Source organism: Diabrotica virgifera, chromosome 7, assembly GCF_917563875.1.
Source record: "Diabrotica virgifera virgifera chromosome 7, PGI_DIABVI_V3a".
Lineage (NCBI taxonomy): Eukaryota > Metazoa > Arthropoda > Insecta > Coleoptera > Chrysomelidae > Diabrotica > Diabrotica virgifera.
The window spans coordinates 101,105,358-101,128,857 of record NC_065449.1 but is presented as its reverse complement, the minus strand read 5'-3'; the positions used below and the strand labels follow the sequence as shown (position 1 = coordinate 101,128,857).

At 32.5% G+C, this 23,500-nt stretch overlaps 1 protein-coding gene across 2 annotated transcripts in view; it reads right to left on the bottom strand.

Moving 5' to 3' along the window:
- LOC114336265 (pickpocket protein 28) overlaps positions 1–23,500 on the bottom strand; it is a 353,651-nt gene that overhangs the window by 236,700 nt on the left and 93,451 nt on the right. For both annotated transcript variants that reach the window (XM_050657304.1, XM_028286595.2), the window contains exons 5-7: positions 11,155–11,318; positions 2,001–2,202; positions 513–783 (exon numbers count right to left, since the gene is read on the bottom strand). In XM_050657304.1, coding sequence (XP_050513261.1) covers positions 513–783; positions 2,001–2,202; positions 11,155–11,318 — 637 coding nt within the window. The remainder of the gene's footprint in view (positions 1–512; positions 784–2,000; positions 2,203–11,154; positions 11,319–23,500) is intronic.

The window sequence follows — 23,500 nt, the reverse complement described above, 5'->3', positions numbered from 1 at the left end:
TATTAAAGCCAGAGTGGATCAAGCCACAAAAACTTCTTCTTTAGTGCAAATTGTGATATATTTTTAGTGTTGTAGCAAAATTTTACATTTTCTTATTATTTTACCAAAAATGAAGCGTTCTTAAAATGATTTTACTAGCATTAAAAAAATTGTGAAAAATCAAACATTTTTTAAACCCATTTATCTTCAATGAAGTTATTTTTTGGATGGTCCGCTCTGGTTCTCAACGCCTCAAATAAAATAATTGTTCAAAAAAATTCACAAAAATGTGCTTAAAATGTTTATTTCAAACACTACGCCCCCCTTAAAGATAGCTATGACACAGTATATAGAGGTTCCACGTATAACGTAGAGAGGCATGGAACCTCTATATACTGTGGCTATGACAATATTTTGATAGGTAACCCATGCAAGAAATGTTTTTATCCGAAAAGCAGATGGGTGAAGGTCGACCTAGATTCAGATACCGTATTATTAAGTAGATACAGAAAATACATAATTAAATAACTTACGAGGCATGAAGAAGTTTACACATCCACATTTGTTCAAAGTATAATTTGTGAGACATTCGAGAAAACAATTTTCCTGAGTGTAGGTTACGAAATATTCCAAATTCCTCTCGTCACTAAAAAAGCATTGTCTATCCTCTATCTTGTATTTTTTGACAGCGTTGGATGTTGTGACTAAATTTGGCTGAAGAATGATTTGTGAATTTGTGTCTAGTGGAAGAATATAGAAATCCTTTTTTGTCTGTGGAATGGTACTCGGTAAATGGACCGATATCTGAAACAAAACACTTTTTACAACCTTGTTGCATATTTGCAACCGATTCAAGTTTAGTTATAACGCAGTACTTAAATGACCATTTTGGAGTTAGTTAAGTCACTGAAGGTGGATATGAGCTATTACCTCCGATTTCGTTGAATCTATCGATTTTTATGAAAATTGGTTAGTGGTTAGATCAGCGGTTCTCAATTTTTTTGAGTCAGGTACCACCAAATACTTTTTCTCATTTTTAGTACCACCTAACTAAAATACCTATCTAGCTATGTGATCTAATAAACTATAATTGTGCCAATAGTGGTGCTGATATTTTGGGCTGTTTTGAGTTTTTTGTACCACCTCAAATAATGAAATGTACCACTAGTGGTACATGTACCACAGATTGAGAACCGCTGGGTTAGAGGATAGCTCAAAGAATAAAGGTGACATAGTGCCAACTTGCGCTTTGTGCATTTTAGGGGTGAAATTCACCACTTTTTTTAAATTATTTTTTATATTTCTGAAAGCGCAGTCACTGAAGGTCTTCACCTCCGATTTCGTTGAACCTTCATCGATTTGTATGAAAATTGGTGAGGAGTTAGAGAATACCACAAGAAACAAAAGTCATATAATGCCAACTTACACTTTTTACATTTTAGGGGTGACATCCACCCATTTTTTACGTTTAAAATGCAGATTTCAGCATTATGGCGTAAGTAATCTCGTTTAATTAAATAAAATAACTATTTTTAACATTCATGTGCATTATTCATGAGTTTATTTAAATTTCCAACATAAGCGAATGAATCAAAAAACAGAATGTTGAGAAAACCTGAGGCTATAGTTGGATTTTAGTTTCTGTATTTTATAAATTCTAGAATATTCCACAGGGTGTGGTGAATTTTGAGAAAAAAACACAGTTTGATTGGTACACCCGGTATATAATGACAATTTACCTGTCCAACAACAATATTATTACAGCGATATTGTTAAATTATAAGGTTATAACATATTAAAAAAATCACTTAAATCAGACAACAGGTTTAGGAAATTCGAGATATCAAAAATGACCCATTTTGTGGGTGGCCCGTTTTCTTTGACGCGCAGTGATGTGAACTGTTTCGAAGAAATGTTCCACGTAAAAGAATAATGATTATATACATTGAAAAATAATTAAGTGAAATTTTCGATTGCTATTTTAATAAATCAATTAACCGAGTAATAGAAAGTTTACTTACACTATATCCAACATCGGTATTGCATATATAATCATTATCTTGAGATTTTGCTAACAACATCACTAGCAATGCATTATCTGCACCTGATTGTAGCGCTCGTCTTGGATAAGCATTTTTTCCACTACCTTCAGAATATCCATCGTCGACACTCCAACTACTTTTAGGTTCCAAGCTTACTTCGTGGGTATGCATATACTGGTACCTTCAACAAGCTTTAGTTTTAATATTGTCACATTTAAATAAGCACATTTCAGAGACAATTCAGCTGAAGTATGTATAAGTATCAGTGGCGTAACAAACTCCTTCGAGGCCACCCCGCAGAATTGGAAATGGGCCCCTTTAAAAAATTACTAAATGCGACTTGTGTTACAAAAACTTATATGTGTTATGGCCCAGTAAATGAACGTGAAATACGGAGATAACGTGTAATTTTCAGTGTCACCACCGAAGTGGTTAAGTCAATACTTTTTAAGTTATTTGCGAGTGAAAATGTTTATTGTTCAACAAGAAAACCAACAAGAAACGTTTTCAGGCAGTTTTTCACAAATAACTCAAAAAGTAAGTACAGTATACTCTCTCTATAACGAACACCGGTATTACGAGGTTTCACTTATAACGAGGTACATTAAGTGGCCCATGAGATTCCTATTGAACTATAACACCTCTATAACGAGGCATATTTGGTTATATCGAGGGAAAATTAGATCGAAGAACATGTTTCTTTACCTGTTTTGCGCGGTGATGGCTATAAATAAATATTCCTGCTGCCTGTATACTAAAAAAAAACTAAAATCTGTGGTCTTATCGAGACCAGTGATGTAATAAACTCCACTACCTGTCAACTCTTCCTGTTTATCCACCCATTCATCCATGAATGGCACTTTTCAAAAGTGCCATTCAAACAATATTTAGCGTCATACATTGCTCGGAATGGCTTCACTATAGAAAGTTAATGTTTTAAAAAACTACATATTCATATGTATGCACAATATTATTGTTGTCTGATATAACGAGATCGGCTTATAACGAGGTAATTACTCTGCCATTTCAGTTCTCGTATAGAGGGAGCCTACTGTATTTGGCCGAAAAAAATATGCTTAGCAAAAATGTAGCTCATAAAAAATGGAAAAAATTATGTCTATCGACCCAGTAAAAGCAAAGTTTTAACTCTCTAAAAATTGTTCTTATTCGTCAAATTCCAAATTCAATATTTCAACGTGAAATAACCAAAAAATGAAGCACTTTTCGGGAAAAACTCATAAGTGTTTAAGAAAAGCATTATTCTTATTTTATATAAAAGTTTCTAGCATCAAAACTAAGCGGTTAACCCCTTTTTGGAATGGTAAAAATCTATCCCTATTTAGGGATACCCTAAATAGGGCACCCCAAATGAAATTAATCACTGCCGCTTTACAAATTACTTAACTTTTTTTATTTGACCTGTAAGTTTCACCGGTTCAAAGAGCTTATTTTTGAAAGGGTTTTAGTTGAAAGCGCTTGAACCAGTCACTAATCTTTAGTGTATGCAAATTTTGAACAATCATATCATATCTTAATCAATTTTTGTCCTTCAAAAAACAAAATAAAACCATAATGTTCATAAAAGTAAAACCTACATTTCTTTACCATTTAAGATTTTTTTGTACCTCTACCTTTTAAGTTATTTTGATAAAGAGCATTTTTCCCAAATAAAAAAACTTTTTCTACTATAAAACCAAATTTTTTCAGGAATAAGAACTTTGAACCGGTCAAACTTACAGATCATTATAAACAATACATATAGGTATAAAATAAATGATAAAGCGCTAACGATTAATTTTATTTGGGGTGCTAAATAGGGGGAAATTTTTACAATATTTTTACCAAAAAAGGGGCTAACTTTATTTTGAGCGTAATTCGCTTAGTTTTGTTGCTAGAAACTTTTATAAAAAATAAAAATAGACTCTTTTTAAACATTTAAAAAAGTTTTAATGAGTTTTCCTCGAAAAGTGCTTCATTCTTTGGTTATTTCACGTTGAAAAAAATCGATTTGGAATTAGACGAATAAGAACAATTTTTCATGAGCTACAACTTTGCTTTTACGGTGTCGATATACCTCATTAATACACCATTTTTAAATTTTTTTTTATAAGCTATATTTTGCTAAAAATATTTGTTCAATAATATTTAATTCGATAAAACATTAAATTTTTGAGTTATTTGCGAAAAACCACCTGAGAACGTGTTTTTTTTTGTTGAAAAATAAACAATTTCACTCGCAAATAACTCGAAAAATTTTTAAACAAATGTTGCTTATAATTAGTCATTTTATCCATTTCCGGACTTATTTTAAACGTATGTTTTTGTTAGGGTAATTAGAACCCAAATCCAAATTATTAGTAGTAATTGCACAAGTGCTCTAAAATTATTGAATTTTTCCCGAGTGACATTTTGACAGTTTTAATTTCACGACCCGAAGGGGAGTGAAATTATGTCAAAGTGTCACGAGGGAAAAATTATATATTAATTTTAAAGATCGAGTGCAATTTGTTGCGATTATTTCATGAATAAAACTGTTCAAAACCAAAATTTTATTGAAATTTATTTATGTAAGTACAAGTTAGTACAATTAAACACACAGTTTTAATAAATATTTGACGGTAGAAAGTCATCACTTTTAAAATTTTTAAAACATTAATTGTCATTAATGTCACTGAATGTATTTTCTCGTAGCAACGAAGGGCATCTGACGTAATATACTTGACGACGGGAAATTATCAAAAATTATCATTTTAATTTTTATTTCTGTAGCTTTCTATTGGTCAGAATCTCCTATGAATGAAATAATCAAGCAAATTTGTCGTGACGCTGATAATTACACTCCAAAACGGTCATTTACTGGGCTATTAGTGTATTCATGCACTGTTTATGACAACATACATTTTTCATCTTTATGGGTATAGATAGAATAAACTAGAACAAAAATTAATAAACGATTACATTATTGCATAGTATTATTGATGAAAGGAACAATTTCTTCGTGCACTACTATCAGAGACTATATCTACATTTTCATCTACAGCTTCATTTTCAATACTACATTGCTTAAAAAACGTTGCGTATGTATTCGTAAAATAATATAAATATGACATATTTTTACATATTAGACGAGAAGATGGGGCCTCTGATATATTGCCCCCCCCCCCCCGGCAAGCTTTGTGCTGTGGGGTCCTCTGTTACGCCTCTGATAAATATGTACGTATGGAGTAGGTGTAAATAATAATGAGGCTTCCACCTGAGACAACCATTTTTGTGAATATAATAGCTTCCTCTCCAAACAAAGCATAGTAACAAAAATTAATAATTATTGATTTCTTGTATGGAGATATGTAGACGATGTGTGTTTTCCATTTGGCCTCACGGACCAGAAGCATTGGTTAAAGTCCTGACTGAAATCAACAATCAAGAAGAATTAATCAAATTCACCATGAAAAAAGAGGAAAACAATTCACTTATTTTCCTGGATATGCTGATCACCAAAGAAGTTACATAATATGTAACCAAAGTGTACAGAAAACCAACACACACTAGCAGGTATTTAAATTTTCGCACAAACCACAATCTAAATACTTATCAAAATGGAATCAGCAAATCGTTATCTGAAAGAGGCATTTCAAGAGGGAAAAACCTGCTAACAAAGGTTTTAACAAAAAAGGACTATCCAGTGTCATTTATAAACAAGGAATTTCATAAGATAGAAAAAAGGAAACAACAAAACAACACAAGCAATCCAGTTACACTCAAAAAGGGACTCAAGGTTAACAACAATTCCATAAGTATGTAAAGGACTTATCAGAAAAATTACAGTTAGAATAAGTACAACATAACAACAACATTTAAAATAACCAACACACGCAGATCTATCCTGCCAAAACCAAACCGAACAACATACAGGAGAGGCCAAGGAACTGCATCTATAAAAAAAACTCCTTGAATGCAACAATTTCTACGAAGTAGAAACTGCAAGACCACTAAGCATCAGGATTAACAAACATGAAATATACATCAAAAACAGTGATTTCGACAAATTAAAGATATGCAAATATGCCTGGAAAACGAACAAAGACCACACTGGAAAGATGCATCAATAGAAAAATGAGAAAAATCAAAGTAGCAGCCCCCATCCTACTAAATGAAGAAAAATGTGTTACCCCAGGCTGTGGGTGAAAAAACGTGATATAATTAAGGAATTTTGAAACCTATCAGGTGTTGTAAAGGACGATGCCAGGAATAACTTATACTAAAATGTAACCAAAAATTTTGTGCGGTTTTTTATTTATGACGATTTTCATTTGTTAAATTTGCAATTTTTCAAGATTTTTAATTTTGCAGCTTAGGATATTTATTTTAGAGAAAAACTTTTAAATAGAAAATTGCCAAACAGCCATTGCTTATTTATTGTAAAAATAACGTTTATGTATTTTTTAAGGCTTTAAAATGAAGATCTTTCAATACTAAACATAAAAAAATTGTAGTGCCCGATTGGTGAACTTGTTGCTTAGATATTATAATTTGTTTATCCCAAGAGGTCAAATGTCCAAGGCTATAACTTTTTGAAAAAAAAAATCGCAAGAGTTAATCCAAGATCCACTCTCCTTCTAAAGACTTGTATTTTCATATTCTGATGTAAATAAATGCGTATAACATTTTTCCAACTCTTATTTCGGGTTTGAAAATAAGGGGGCAAATTTCATTATAAACATTTAGAACTGAAGCCGCCCCTGTACATTCTATGAGTTTCTAACTTGCAGGTTATTGTTGCTGAAGACAAAATAAAGATTCAAAACCAAATAAAAATTTTCTACGACCAACTGAAGCCAAGATAATTGTTTTTGTTTTCTTAAATCGTAGTGACTTTATTTATAACAATTAAGAAATTATTTCACAGTAATTGACTAAAGAAAGACTTATATTACCTTAAAATTACATTTAATTATTAAAACTGATTTTTAAAGTGTAGTGGAGATTTATTTTTCGTTAAGACTGTGATTTATTGTGTCCGTTGCCCTTAGCAACGGCTAGCAACTTATAATAAATCACGGTTTTTGCTTTAAATTTTAAAGCACCGATTGTTCTTTAACATGTTATTAAAAAAAACATTTTTTTTTAAATTGAAAATTAAAAAAGGTTTACTTTAAAACCAATTTTTTTAAATAAGCCCTTTGAACCGATGATACTTACAGATCATATAAATAATACATGAGCAAAGTAACTTGTGAAGCGGTAATAATTAATTTGATTTATGATGGTAATTAGGGGGCGACTATCCCGAGTTTTTTGACCAAAAAAAAAAAGATTTGATCTTTATTTTCAGCGTAACTTTAAAAACTTTATTTTCAGCGTAATAACTTGCTTACTTTTGATGCTACAAACTTTTTTTAAAAACAGATATACATATTTTTTTAAACACTTTATTTTTTTTCAAATAAAATACTTACTTTTTGAGTTGTTTGTCAAAAACGCCTAAAAACTTTTTTTTTGTTGAAAAATGAAGGTATTTACTCGAAAATAACTCGAAAGGTATTGTGTGAAAAAATGCTATAGAACAAAAGGTGCTTAGAATTAGACGTTTATCCATTTCCGACCTTATTTTGAACATATATTTTTTCACCCCTTATGAGGGGTGAAACTCACCCCCAGGACAAAAGCACACAGAGGCCCAATATCATTTTTATTCTTTAACATGTTATCTATGTATTTGCCAAATTGCATGATTCAATGTATTATAAGTTGCTTGCCGTTGCCAAGGGCAACCGACACAATAAGTCACAGTCGTAACGAAAAATAAATCTCCACTACACTTTAAGCGCTTGTTCACAATGGACGTAACCATAAGATGAACGTAAACCGTTATAATATCGTAAACCGTAATTTGTACATAATTTTATGCAGCGTTCACAATAGACTTAAATTTTACGTAAAGACAGCCTGTCTTTACGTAAAATTTAAGTCTATTGTGAACGCTGCATAAAATTATGTACAAATTACGGTTTACGAAATTATAACGGTTTACGTTCATCTTATGGTTACGTCCATTATGAACAAGCGCTAAAAATCATTTTTAATAATTAAATGTAATTTTCGGGTAAAATAATTTTTATTTTAAGATAATATAAGTCTTTCTTTAGTCAATGACTGTGAAATAATTTCTTAATTGTTATAAATAAAGTCACTACGATTTAAGAAAACAAAAACAATTATCTCGGCTTCAGTTGGTCGTAGAAAATTTTTATTTGGTTTTGAATCTTTATTTTGTCCTCAGCAACAATAACCTGCAAGTTAGAAACGCATAGGATGTACAGGGGCGGCTTCCGTTCTAAATGTTTATAACGAAATTTGCCCCCTTACTTTAAAACCCGAAATAAGAGGTTGAAAAATGTTATACGCATTTATTTACATCAGAATATGAAAGTATTCATCAAGTCTTTAGAAGGAGAGTGGATCTTGGATTAACTGTACGATTTTTTTTCAAAGAGTTATAGCCTTGGACATTTGACCTTTTGGGATAAACAAATTATAATATCTAAGCAACACGTTCACCAATTAGGCTCTACAATTTTTTTTATGTTTAGTATTGAAAGATTTTCATTTTAAAGCCTTAAAAATTACATAAAAGTTATTTTTACAATAAATAAGGCAATTGCAAAAAACGGCCATTTTGGACCTTTCGCAGGCTGTTTTGACGAAAGTAAACTTGCCATAGCTCAAATTGTAGGTTTTTTTAATTTTCTACAATTTTCTATTTAAAAGTTTTTCTCTAAAATGAATGTCCTAGGCTGTAAAATTAAAAATTTTAAACATTGCAAATTTAACAAATGAAAATCGTCATAAATAAAAAACCGCACAAAATTTTTGGTTACATTTTAGTATAAGTTATTCCTGGCATCGTCCTTTACAACACCTGATAGGTTTCAAAAATTCCTGTATTATATCCTAAAATCGACCTATTTTTCACCCACAGCTTGGACTATGTAGCGAATCTATCAGCAGAATGCAGCAAACTTTGGTTGCCAATACTTAAAGAAGAAGAGAACAACCAGAGTTACATACCAATAATAGAGGACAGGCAAACGTGAAGCACATATCTCTATCATACACTACACATATGCAAGACACAATACATAAAACTTAACTCACAACTTTTTACCCAAAAACTTACTATTACGAACACTCCCAAACATAGGATCACATAACACACAGAATAATCAATTTGATGTATCACAGAGCATAAAAACATCCACCCTCATATCTTTTCAGCCTTAGCTGGCTGTTGCCTACAACCATCATACAGTTGAGTCCGCGAGTCTTTACCCGTGCGTCATTAATACCTGGCGAGATAAAACACATACTTTTTATTTAGCATCATTCTCTTCCACGCATGAAATTAATGACAAATCAGCCGACGCCTGTTATTAAGTAATGACACATGTTATTTTTATGAACGATTTAGACTCAGTGCATTGAAAAGAGATAGGTACAAAGAAAGACGATTGGGGATGTGTTCACATATTTTAAGTACAATTTCTGACGTTTTGGTTTGTTTACTTTTGTGGCTGTCAGTTTGTTGAATTTTTTGCTGTTATTTTGTCGAATTTTTACATTTTGAAGTTTTTTATACGCTGTGGGCTCGTACGTAGAGGGGATATTTACAAATTCACGAGCGCCAGTAGTGGGAAGTCTGTAAACGTTTACCGGAAATTTGACATAAATGTCAAAGTGATTAATTTAAAATTAAAATTAAAAACATTAATTATAAAAAATATTAGTTGGTCTGTAACATGGTACGTTAACCCTTAGAATTGAATAAAATATTATAAGTATAGTTTATAGTAATTTAAATATTTTCGGCTGAACATGGTACGTTAACCCTTAGCATTGAATAAAATATAATAGGTATAGTTTATAGTAATGTAAATATGTTTCGGCATTGACCGGTATTGACCTTATGATTTATTGTTGTATATAAACGGACCAAAGAAGTGACGAGACATTCATATCAATCGAGTAGTCACGATGAAGCAATAATACCTTAGTTATTGTTTACATATATACTGTTGTTTAATTGTTTAACGAACACTGTGAAGTTCAAATATATTTATAAAGTGAAAATGGTATATTATTATACATCCCGCACTTAGGGCACAATAGCTCAGCCACCAGACCTAGTACCACGTCAGGTCAAAGCTGTGGTATATATTTTTACCTTAAATATACTTACGTTTTAAATACTGAATTTAAGTTTTTTTAATGTTCCGTAATATGTAATTATATTAATCTTAGCGCCATCTACACGATAATTGTGAAAGTATCCGAGGTAAGAAATTCATATTTTATCAATAGAACGTCAAAACGATTAGCAAAATCTTAAAAAAATCGATTACAATTTAATTACTTTTTTGAGTTGTAAATATTAAGCGATAACAATTAAATAATAAATTTAAAAATTACCGGTGAAAGTTGAATTAGTAATCCGCCAGGAGCGACACCAGCGAAGCTCAGAGCGTATAGTATACAAACAGTTGTTTTCACAACTAATTTTATATTGGAGTTAGAAACTTTGTAATAAGTTTATGTCATTTTACGATAAATTTTGACAACGTATTACAAAGCTAACCTCATTGTTGACACAGTTGAATGCTTGTGTTTAAGGTTCCGCCAAAGTGAATAAAATAACAAAAAGAAAATATGTTATCGAATTTTTTCATAAATTGTTTATTTATTTATTAATCAATGATAATAAAATAATTTATTAAGCTACTTCAAATGTAGCTGTAATTATGCACCAAAATTTTAAAGCAAAACTTAAATTTGACATTCTATTTATTTGATAACGTCAAATTTAAACTATAACCCGTGATCGGAATAATATCCACTTGCCGTTGCGTTTAGTAAATTTCCGACTTATTTCGTATGCTTTAAATGATGACGCACGGGTAAAGACTCGCGGACTCAACTGTAGGCAAAGTACAATTTTTGTTGACTGGAATGTGACATAGCCTCAATTATAACAACAATTAGCGGTTGTGCACACCTTATCAACAAATTGGCAGTGAACTGATCTGAGAAATCCGGAGATTGTGGCTAAAATTGATATAAATTAGTAAAGTAAACTTACACTTTAGGTCTGAAGATTTCTTCTCTGTTTAACATATTAAAGGTATAGCATATACCTCCATCCAAGATTATTGGAGTAAAAATATTAGTGCAATTAAAAGAAGCTACATTGTCGCCCATGAAGTCACAGTTAAAGTCATCTACCAGTTCTTCTAAGGTTTCAATCTAAAAATGTTGATATGGTTAAAACTATTGGCTTTACTTGATAAAATAATAAAAATAACTTTAAAAAGGGTAAACCCTGTAGTTGGCTGTATACCTTCGATAAGACAAAGTAGAATGAAGTAAACACTTCTGTTGTATTTATGTATATGAATGAAATGTTTAGGTATATGAAATTCTATTTATATACCTAAATACAACAGAAGTGTTTACTTCATTCTACGTTAAAAATAATTAGGGGGAAAGGCAGTTTTGCTTTAATTTGATTCAGAGTTGGACCACTATCTACAGATAGCTATTTCTGCATCTTATGCTTCATCAGTGTAGCTATGCAGTCCCAACTCTGAAACAAAAATCAATAATCCTGCCTTCTTAAGGGAAATCACCGCGATGCAGTAATTCCACCTTTGAGACGCAAACCAGCGACATCTCTAGTAAAACTAGGAAGACGACGAAAAGACCCAGACGCAAAGTTTACTGTAATAAAACAATTAAAATAATTGAAATAAAACAATAAACAGTATTTTAAATCCAAGACTTTTCGTCGAAAGAAACTGCTTTCTGGTTACATCCTGAATCTCCGGCTTTATAAAGGCGCATTTTCACGGGTCGATCTGGATTGAACGATTTAGATCGATTATTAAATCGAAAGCAAATTGAATATGTAAACCATAAATCGACTTAGCCGTTCGGTGAGTCGATTCGACGGAAGTAGAAAGACTGTCTACTTTTGATAAGCGATTGTCGCCGAATCTATGTCGAACGACTGAAATCGAATGTGTAAACACCTCGTCGAACAGAAACACAACGTACCGAAAGCTAAGTAGAGTACTTCTAGCGTGTATGAAGTTGTTGTTTTTAGTGCGACAAGCTGTAATTTTGGGAAAAAATTACTGAAAAATGGTCAGATGCAGGCATGGCAAGATTTTTGGATGCATATCAAAACTATGATGTATTATGGAATCAACAAACCGAGATTTATCGCAATCTTCAAACGAGGCGAGCAGCATTGCAAGCAATTCTACAACATATGAATAAACACAAAATGTCTGAAAATGACTTGAAAAATAAAATCAAAAATATTAGAACATAAAATCGTGAATTGAGCAAAGTATTGAAATCACTAAAGAGTGGTTATGGACCTGACGACTTACATGTACCGGTTCTAATTTGGTTTAAACATGCATTTTGGTACCCGATACAAGGCTTCGAGTGACGCATAGCTGTCTCCAGTGGCTAGAAATCGAAGAGCTATTTGCAATTTCAGCCTTGCCGGTAATGCTTATCGCATATTTGTATCGTTTTTTTAATTTTCCCAGCAGTTTTTTCTAAAAGTTCTTTAAAATATGCATTATCCATTCTTACATGATTTCTATAAGCCTCTGGATCTTCCACAACCATTTCTTGGAGCAGGCTTTGTGATGCACCATGAGTATTTCGTCTTAAAATCCACGGTCGGGTCCACCACCTTCGTTTATTTTTCTTTTTGTTTGATTTGGCGATTTCTTCTCGAATTGCATAACAAATTAATTGCACACCTACATTAAGAATTTCACGTGACGCCATTTTGTACTTCAATTAATTCAACACTCATCGACTGTCGTGTAAATCTTTTTGCTTTCGGCACAGATCGAATTATGGTCGAACGATCCAAATCGTTCAACCCAGATCAACCCGTGAAAACGCGCCTTAAGCACGGAGACGACGAATATAGAAGAAAGTAGAAAGGACAACGGTCACGTATCTACTCCCTTTTCGTATAGGAAAAAGTGCCGAAAGACAGTTTCGAGTACTCAAAAATCTGAGTAAAGAAGAACAAGGGGGAAAGGCAGTTTTGTTTTAATTTGATTCAGAGTTGGACCACCATCTACAGATAGCTATTTCTGCATCTTATGCTTCATCAGTGTAGCTATGCAGTCCCATTAAAAATAACTGTTTACTAAACGTCATTTAATGTTTCTACAGGGTGTATCATTAAGAATGTCCAATCTCTGAGTTGTAGGTTCTAGACCTCAAAATATTAAGATTGAACCCAAATCACACCAAAGAAAATATGGCTCCTTACTGAGTTACAGGGTCTTATTTAAAAATTTAAAAACTATGTTTACCCAGTACTTTTAAAACTATTTGACGTATCCTTATCATACATGGCAAAAAGTGTGGCTACTATACACCCTATTAAATAGACATTTCTAATTCTAGCTACTACCATAGGCGTACCTACGACAGGGGATAGTGAATGGTTAACCCTTCCCAAATTCTACGCCACTGGGTGAACTATTATTTTAGGGCAATTTTTTGATTCTCCAATACTTTATACATATGTAAATAGTATAAGTATCCTCTTCATTCGCAACACTAAAGTTATTAGTTTTCGAGTTATTTGAAGTTAGACATGAAACGGCGCAGTTATTTTGATTAATTTATGATATGATTCATATGATTAATATTTAAAAACTATTTGTACCCAGTACTTTAAAACTATTTGACGTATCCTTATCATACTTGGTAGAAAGTGTATGAAAGGCGTACGACAGGGTAAATTGACTGGTTGACCCTTCCCAAACTCTACGCCACTGACGGAATAGCTATTTTAGTGTAACTTTTAGATTTTCCAATACTTTTTATGTAAATAATATACTCTTCATTCGTAACGGTTCAATCATTAGTTTTCGAGATATTTGAAGTTAAAAATGAAGCGACACAATACATTAATCAAAATATCTGTGTCGTTTCACATTTAACTTCAAATATCTCGAAAACTAATGACTTACTTTATCGTTACCAATCAAGAGACATATATTTACATAGAAAGTATTGGGGAATCGAATAATTTCGCTAAAATAGTAATTCCTCCAGTGGTTTAGAATTTGGGAAGGGTCAACTATTCCCTGTCGTACGCCTCTGGAGGTAGCTTCTTCTTCTTAACGTGCCCTATCAAGTCCCCTTGACGTTGGCGATTAACATGGCGAAACTGTCTCTGTCTCGAGCTATTCTAAATAGGTGTTCTGCTTTCTTTATTCCTGTCCACTCCCGGATATTCTTCAACCAAGAGGCCTGCTTTCTACCAATTCCTCTGCGTCCTTCGATTTTACCCATCATAATAAGTTGAAGAATATTATACCGGTCTCCCCTTATTACGTGTCCAAAATAGGCCATCTTTCTATATTTGATGTTATCAAGCAGCTCGCGGGTAGCATTTGCTCTCTTAAGGACTGCCACATTTGTCAGCATAGCCGTCCATGGTATTTTCAGTATACGTCTGTGCAGCCAAATTTCAAAGGCCTCCAAACGGTTAATGGTGGATATTTTTAATGTCCATGCTTCGACACCATACAAGAGGACTAACCAAATGTAGCATTTAATCATACGCTTTCGAAGTTGAAGTTGCAAGGTATCATTACAGAAGAATGACCTCATTTTTAAAAATATCGTGCGGGTTATCTCGATTCTACATTTTATCTCTTTATCTGGATCTAGTTGTTCAGTAATATGGCAACCAAGATATTTAAAACTGGGTACTCTTTGAATTATATGACCATCAACATATAACCGTGAATCTTGATGGGCCAAACGGCTAAATACCATGTATTTTGTTTTTGAACAGTTTATATTTAGGCCAAACTCTCTTCCCACTGTATCAATGGCATTTAAAAGGTGTTGTAATTTATTCATATCATCACTTAAAATAACTGTATCGTCTGCATATCTGATTGTATTTATCATAATTTCATTAACTTTCACACCCCATTCCAAATTATGCAGCGCTTCCTTAAATATTATATCTGAATATAAATTGAATAACAGTGGGGACAGTATACAACCCTGTCTGACACCTCTTTGTATTTTGCATATTTTTGTTGATTTTCCATTTATGCAAGCTGTCGCTGTTTGACGCCAGTATAATTTTTCTATGATTCGTACATCTTGACTATCAACTCCTTTATCCTTTAATATTTTAATTAATTTGTGATGTTGTACTAGATCAAAGGCCTTCCCATAGTCAATAAATACAGCAAAGACGTCTTTCCTTTGATCTCGGCATTTCTGCAATAACACATTTAGTGCAAAGAGTTCGTCCCGGGTTCCCAGTCTATTTCTGAAGCCAAATTGTGTTTCATCCTGGTCTTCTTCACATTTACCTCTGATTCTACTGTGGATGATACGTAGAAAGATTTTCAAAGTGTGGCTCATAAGGCTTATCATTCTATAATCGCTATAGTTTTTCGGACGTTGTTTTTTTGGTAGGGTTATGAATTCGGACTTTAACCAATTTTCAGGGATATCACCAGTCGAATAAACATCATTGAAAAGTTTGACTAGTATTCCAATGTTTTCCTCATTTATGAGCTTTAACATTTCTGTAGGTATGTTGTCGGGACCAACGGCTTTCTTGTTTTTTGCCAATTTTATAGCATGTAGTATTTCTGATTTTAGTATTTCTGGTCCTTCACCTTCATCTAAAGTCTCCAGTTCTTCGGGTCTATCATCATTATACAGTTCATTTATATAATTATACCAGGTAGTTCGAATTTCGTGTTCGTCTATTATCATTTTTCCTGACGAATCGGTTATAGTATGTGGAGTTTTCTTATGATAAAGACCAGCTACTTCTCTAACTTTTTTAAATATATTAAACGTATCATGTTTTTCATTTAACTTTTCTAATTCCTTGCATTTATCCTCCATCCATTTTTCTTTAGCTGCCTTTATTTTTGTTTAATTAGTTTCTGTTTTTCTTTGTATTCTGTTTTGTTATCTTTCAGTTTTCTTCTCTGCTCCATCAACTCCAGGATTTCATCAGTCATCCATTGTTGTTTTTTGTGCCTCTGCATCGTTGTTGTATATTTTTCCATTACTTTCCAGGTAAGATCTTTAAACGTGTTCCATATTTCTGTATTGTTTTCATTTGTTGAATTCTTTAGCTCATTATTCAGGTCATTTTCTATTAGTATTTTGTTGGATGCTGATATATGTAATTTTGGTGTTTTGGGGCTTTCTTCGACTTTTTTGAGCTTCACTTGGATGTCAGCTATTAGAGGGTTATGGTCTGAACCGATATCTGCACCAGGATATGTAGTTGATCTCTTGACACCATTCTTAAATCTCTTGTTTACTAGAATATAATCTATCTGATTTCTAATTATATGAAGTGAGTAGTGTTGCCCAAATGCAAGACCAAGACGAGACTTAGAGAGTCTTGGTCTTGGTCTTGCACCAATACACCTGGTCTTGGTCTTGGTATTGCACTCCCGGTCTTGGTCTTGGTCTTGGTCTTGCAGCAAGAGTCTTGCAAGTCTCGCAGTTGCCCACTAGCATATTACTATTTATTAAACGTTACTTTAGATCTAAGAACAACGTAACAGTATAGGTACATTTTTAGCTTGACTTAACATACAGGGTGAGGCAGATAAACTTTCCTATTAAAAATATCTCCAGAACTAAAGACAACAGAATCATGAAAATTGAAATGGAGTGTTTTGAAGAGTGATCTATTTAATGAAAATATTTTATCTATTTCCTACTTCCAGTTATACCGGAAGTTGCTTATAACTTCGTTTTTTTTAATGGGGCACCCTGTATATTTTTACATTTCTGAATTATCTTCCATGTCTTCTTTCTGAAATAAGAGGTTTTGTAATATTATATAGGGTAATTTAAAAGATAATTACGTTTTCTTATTAATATCGTAGCAGTTTTCACACCCTGTAGAATTGGTTATTTGACATAAAAAACTTTATTTATGTTCAAATGATTTTTAATATAGTCTACTATTGTTAAAAATTATTAGTGTAGCTGTAGCTAAATGTTGAATTTGGTATTCAGGGTTGGTCGAAACTCGGAATGAATATTTTCTGAGTTTTCTTAAATGGAACGCCCTGTATTTTAGTATTGTAATGAAATTATATTTTATGGTACTTTTTTATTTATTAAGCATTCTCTATATCTAACTGCCTTAATTTGTGCTTAATTGTTAATCGCACTAACAATCGTAACTACGTAGGTATTTTGATAGCTCAACAATATTATTGGTAATTTTTAGGATCAGTCTAGACTTCTAGACTCTAGACTCTAGATTAATATGTATCTATTTCCGAAAAATTATTTGTTGTTGAATTATTTGCGAACATTTTATGTTCACGGCCAACCTAATAAAATTTTACATATTTTTTGTTGCAAATAATATTTGGCTTGAATCACCAATAACTCACAAACTAAATCAGTTAGGTATAGGAAATGCTTAAGAAATAAAAAAGTACCATATTATATCATTACAATACTAAAATACAGGGTGCTCCATTTAAGCAAACTCAGAAAATACTCATTCCGAGTTTCGACCAACCCTGTATTCTAAAAGTAAAAAATTTAGCTATATGGTGCATTCCACGAATATACGACTGTTTTGGATTATCGCGACGACGAATATTTTAGTATGCAACATAAGAAGTACGAAAGTATTTTGCTCTAATACTTTACTTTACTTAATCAGTAGACCCATTAGTACCTTTCGGTGTAGGGCCATTTATAATACAATTCATTAAATTACAATTCAATAAATTACAATATTTTACAATCTTCTGAATTGTCCTAGCTCTTAACGAACTTTCTCCATTCCTTCCTATTGGATGCCATCTGTGTTGCTTCCTGCCAAGTCTTACCCTTACTCTGCAGTATCTGCGAAATGTCACTGTTCCATTCTTTGATGGGCCTTCCTCTTCTATTCTTACCTATTGGTTTGGCTTCCCACACTCTTTTCACTTGTCTATCATTGTCCATCCGGGTTAGATGTCCGAACCATGCCAATTTTTTCTTCTTGATTGAGTCGAGTATCGGCATGATTTTGAGTCTTTCTCTTATTTCTTCATTTCTGATTCTATCTGTTCTTTTTACTCCTATCGTTCTTCTGAGGTATTTCATCTCTGCTGCCTGTATTCTGCTCTGGTGTCTTTTGTTTAATATCCAATTTTCTGCTCCATATGTCACCGTAGGTCTATATATTGTTTTGTATATTGTCATCTTGGTCTTTGTTGATATTTCTTTCTTATTAAGGAATCCTCTATTTAGTGCTTGGAATAGTTTTCCTGTGTTTTCTATTCTGTTGTTAAGATCGTCCTCTATGTCTCCTTTGTTGTTGATTACTGTTCCTAAGTATTTGTATGAATTTGTCTGTATTAATTGATGTTGGTCTATCATTATTTCTATTTGATCTTCCGTCCCTTGTTTCCTTGATATTTTCATTATCTGAGTCTTCTCTTTGTTTACGTTTAAGTTGTATTTGCTTGCTTCTAGGTTCCATTTCTCTAAGTTGTATTTCAGTTTTTCTGCTGTTTCCGCAATTAATACTATGTCGTCTGCAAATATACACATCTCAGCGTTTATCATTTGCATTCTGTTCCAACCGATGCAGTATTTCTTGAAAGTTTTCTTACATTCTTTCACTATCTCATCTATTACATTTATGAATAGCACTGGGCTGAGACTTCCCCCTTGTCTAACTCCTTGAGTTGTTTCAAATGGTTCTGACTGTATATTTAACATTCTTACTGTATTTGTTGTTTTCATGTATATACTCTTTGTTGCTTCTATCAGTTCTTCGCGTACTTCCTTCTTCTTTAGGCTTTCCCATATATCTTTTCTTTTGACTGAGTCGAAGGCTTTTTCCATGTCTATAAAGCTCAGGTATATTTCTCTATTTTTCTTTAATGCTTTTTCTATTACTTGTTGCATGGTAAATATATGGTCTTGTGTGTTGTGTCCTTTCCTGAATCCACTTTGTACGTCCTCTAATTTATGTTCTATTTCTTTTCTGATTTTCCTTTCTATTATGGTTTCGTATACTTTTGCTGCTACACATAGTAGTGATATACCTCTATAGTTCTTACAGTCTCTTGTGTTTCCTTTTTTGTATATAGGTATAATTACTGCATTTGTCCATACTCTGGGTATTACTTTTCTCTTCCATATTAGGTTATATATGTATAACAATTTTTCTTTTGCTTTTATTCCTATATATTTCATCATTTCTGGTGCTACTTCATCGCTTCCTGGTGCTTTTCCAATCTTTATCTTTCTTATTGCTTCTTCTAGTTCTTCTTTTTCTATAGTTTCTGGATTTTCCGTGTTTCTTATGGATACTCTCTTTATGTGGCTTTCCTTCTCCATTGTGTTCACTTGATTTCCATTCAGTAACAGCTGGAAATGTTCCCTCCATCTTTCCATTATTGTTTTATCGTCATTTATTATTATTCCTTCCTTGTTCATTATTTGTTTCAGTTTCGTTTCTTTGTTGCTTCTTAGGTTTTTCAGTGTTCTATAAAATAATTTTACGTTTTCTGTGCTGTTTTCTTCCATTTTTTCTCCGAATTTTTCCCAACTTTTCTTTTTCTCTTTCCTAACTATCTCTTTAACTTTTGTTCTTTTTCTCGTATAATTTTCATATTTTTGTTGTGTTTTGTCTTGTATGTATTCTTTCCATAATTTCTTCTTTTCTTTTATTTCTCTTTTCACTTCATCGTTCCACCAAGACGTTCGTTTCCCTGTGTTGTTATTTCTTGTGGTTCCACATATTGATTTAGCTGTTTTTATCATCGCATTTTTAAATTTTCCCCATTCTTCTTCTATTGTTTCTGTTATTATATGTTCATTGTCTATTTCTTTCTCTAGCCCTTCTGTGTATCTTATTTTCGTTGTTTCTTCCCTTAGTTTATAAATTTTTATTATTTCTTTGTGTTCTCTGTTTATGTTCTCATTTCTTTTTATTTCTTTTCTTTTGCTTTTGAATGTGGTTTCTAGTAGATAGTGGTCACTACCAATTTCATAACTCCTTTTCACCCTTACGTCTCTTATCCAGTTCTTCTCTGTTTTTTGCACTATAGTATAGTCTATAATTGATTGTTCGTCTCTTGATTTGACTTCTCTTGTGATCTTGTGTATCCTTTTATGTTGGAAGTGTGTGTTCATAATCACCAGGTTATTGTCTAGACAGAATTCAAGTAGTAATTTTCCATTTTTGTTTATTTTTTCCTCCCCATACGGTCCGATGACATTGTTCCATTTTTCTGCTTCTTTCCCCACTCTATTGTTCATGTCTCCTGTGATCACCATTTTCTCTGTACAATCATTTATCACTTCTTGTAATTTGTCCCAGAACTCATTCTTTTCGTTTTTTGTTGCGTCTTCATCTGGTCCATAGCATATGATTAGGTTTGTATTGGTTTCCTCTGTATCCATATATATGTCTACTCTTAGTATACGTTCGTTGTAATATATCCAATTTTTTACTTTGTTGATACTATCCTTCTTAATCAGGCACGCTACTCCTGCCTGAGCTCTCTTCGTTTCTTCCACTCCACTGTATATTAGTAACATTCCGTTTTCTAATATTATTGATCCTCTTCCTTTTTTCTTTGTCTCTGTTATAGCTACTATTTCAATGTTCTTATCTCTAATTTCTTCCCCCAGTTCTATTTCTTTCCCATTTATACCTCTTACATTCCATGATGCCATTTTCAAAATTGTTCTGTTCTTTTCTATGTTTAAGTTGTACTTCAATTTGTTTTTCCTTACGTTTGTGTTATTATCTTTAAATCTGGTCATGTCCCTGTTCTTTGCCTGTTTTGTTTCTCGGTCCATCATTGTGTTTTCTACAGCTAGTTTTTTGAACAAGTTGGTTCTGTATTGTATGTTACTTTTTCTATCCGGCTTGTTTTTTGGTTCCATTTCCACTTAATGTCTTCAATAATTATGAATCCATATCCAATTTTTGTCCTTTTCCCATTAGTCTTTTCCTCTGCTGCTATCTTCCTAAGGTTTCTTTGTATTTCTATCTCTTTTAATGTTAGGTCACATTCTATATATACTCTATGTTGTTTATAGCTCATTAGTTTACCCTTGGCTTTCAGTATTTTCATTTTATCTTCGAATTTTTTACATTCTATAACACACATTGTTTCATTTATCTTTTGTACCCTATTTATTTCTGATTTTACTCCCATTTTTGCTTCTATGAAGTTCTCTATTTGCTCTGTTCCTATTGTGTCTAGTGGTAAGCCTCTCATTATTAGGTTATTTTTCTTCTTTTCTTTCTGACATGCTTCCAAGGTTATTTCTATTTTATCTATTTTTTGTTTCATCGTAGCCATTTCTTTCTTTAGATTTTCATTTTCTCTTATTATTTCTTTCATTTGCAATTTGTATTCATTATTTTCCTTCCTAATTTCTTTTAGTTCCTCAATCATATTACCCATTGTATTTTTTATATCTTCCAGGTCCTTGTTTTTCTTTTTGTTATCGCTTGCTAATTGTCTCATTAGTTCCATCATTTCGTTCTGGCTGCTGGTTTCATTCGTTGATGGTTTCGACCTGTCTGGTGTTCGGTTCACTTTTCTACTCCTGCTAAATATATCTTGCTCCTCTTTGCTTTTTCTTTTACCATCCTCATTAATGCTATCATTACCATCCGCCATCTTTCTTCCTATTCAAATTATTAAAGTAGGTATGTATTTATAAATACAAATATTAAATCAAATTAAAACCTACTTGATTAAATCAAATTAATTAAATTTTTTACTTTAATTACAAAATATTTATATATTATTCAATTTTTTTTACTTTAATTATAAAACTATTTAAATACCATTTAATATCTTATTTATTTATTTATATCAACAATTAATGTTCACTTGAATAAATTAGATTTATCAACAATGTCTTCTTCTTATCTTCAATATCTTCTTATTCTTCGATATCTTCTTATTCTTCAATATCTTCTTATTCTTCAATATCTTCTTGTTTTCGTTCAGAAAGCCGACTCTGTATTTTTCGATAGATAGATACCGAAGTACCTTAATTATAATTAAATCAATTTATTAGTAATTACCACTGCTGAAAGCAGCTTCGGCTAGTCCACCCATAGGACTTTGACTTCTTATCAGTGCCAAAAAACTTGACTATGACTGTAATTATTTTACTGTTAGTAGTTAAAATATAATTTTATTAAAACTAGGTTAGATTAATAATGTATGGATCTTACTTTCAATATTCTTTTTAAATTTACACTGTAAATTTCTTAACTCACTTATTTACACTTTGCAAATAATTTGGTGATTTTTCTGCTCGCAAAGCTTCAGTATTTGAAGTTTTTTTGCGGAGCGGATTTAAATCGACCTCACTGTCTCTTTACCAGGACCGGTAATACCTTGCTCTAATAATTACTCCAATAAACAACAATATGGTAGGGGAGCAAAGTATGCTAAATGTGCAGTCACTCGAGCGTTATATGGACCTATTGGGTTGTGAAGAGTAGGTCCTAAAACCAAAAAAAGTTAAGTAAAGTTTTCCATTTTAGTGGGCGCTTGCCATTTTTTAATTTAATTTTCCATTTCCAACAATCGTTTTTTCCGATTATAACGCCATCTATCCATAATTTGAAAAAATGTTTCGAATAAAAATTACTTATTTTAACGTAAGGAATCCAAATTTGCAATAAAAAATGGGGACTCCTATTTAAGATTTTAAAGTTACCCCCCACCCCACCTCCGAGGAGGGTCGCGTTTGGTGCCATTCGATAGATTTTTCAAAAATAATGAATAAGTGTGTTTGATAGTTTTTCGATCTAATGTTCATTTCGCGAAATATCGCGGGATTCGTACTTAAAATATTAAATTTACCCCCCACTCCTCTCCGTGAGAAGTAGTGTTTGGTATCATTCGATAGATTTTTAAAAAATATTGAGCACATATTTTTTAGCTTTTTGATCTGTCACTAATTTCGCGAAATATTCGCTTTTTCCTTGTGAAAGTTTGGGACTCACCCATTTCCTTACGCCCGGCTCAAATCGTCAGATTTTTGAAGTATACACTCTTTTGCATGTACTTAACTTACCTTATCTTAATCTGACAATTTCGAGTTTTTTTAAGGATAGATTTTTTTTCGGGCCCCCCTTAACGAACTCCCCTGTGTTAAGAGCCAATATATGGTAGAGGTACATCTTCAGGGTACCAGGTTTCTTCCCATATTCTAATCTGACGCGCTCGAGTAACTGCAAAAATCCCCGCTTGGGCTCCCCTCCAATATAATTTGCGATTTTCTTTCGTCCTTCATATTTTGCACAGTAAAATATTCGTTGTCGCGATAATCCAAGAGAGTCGTACCTATATTCGTGGAATGGGGTATACTAACAATTC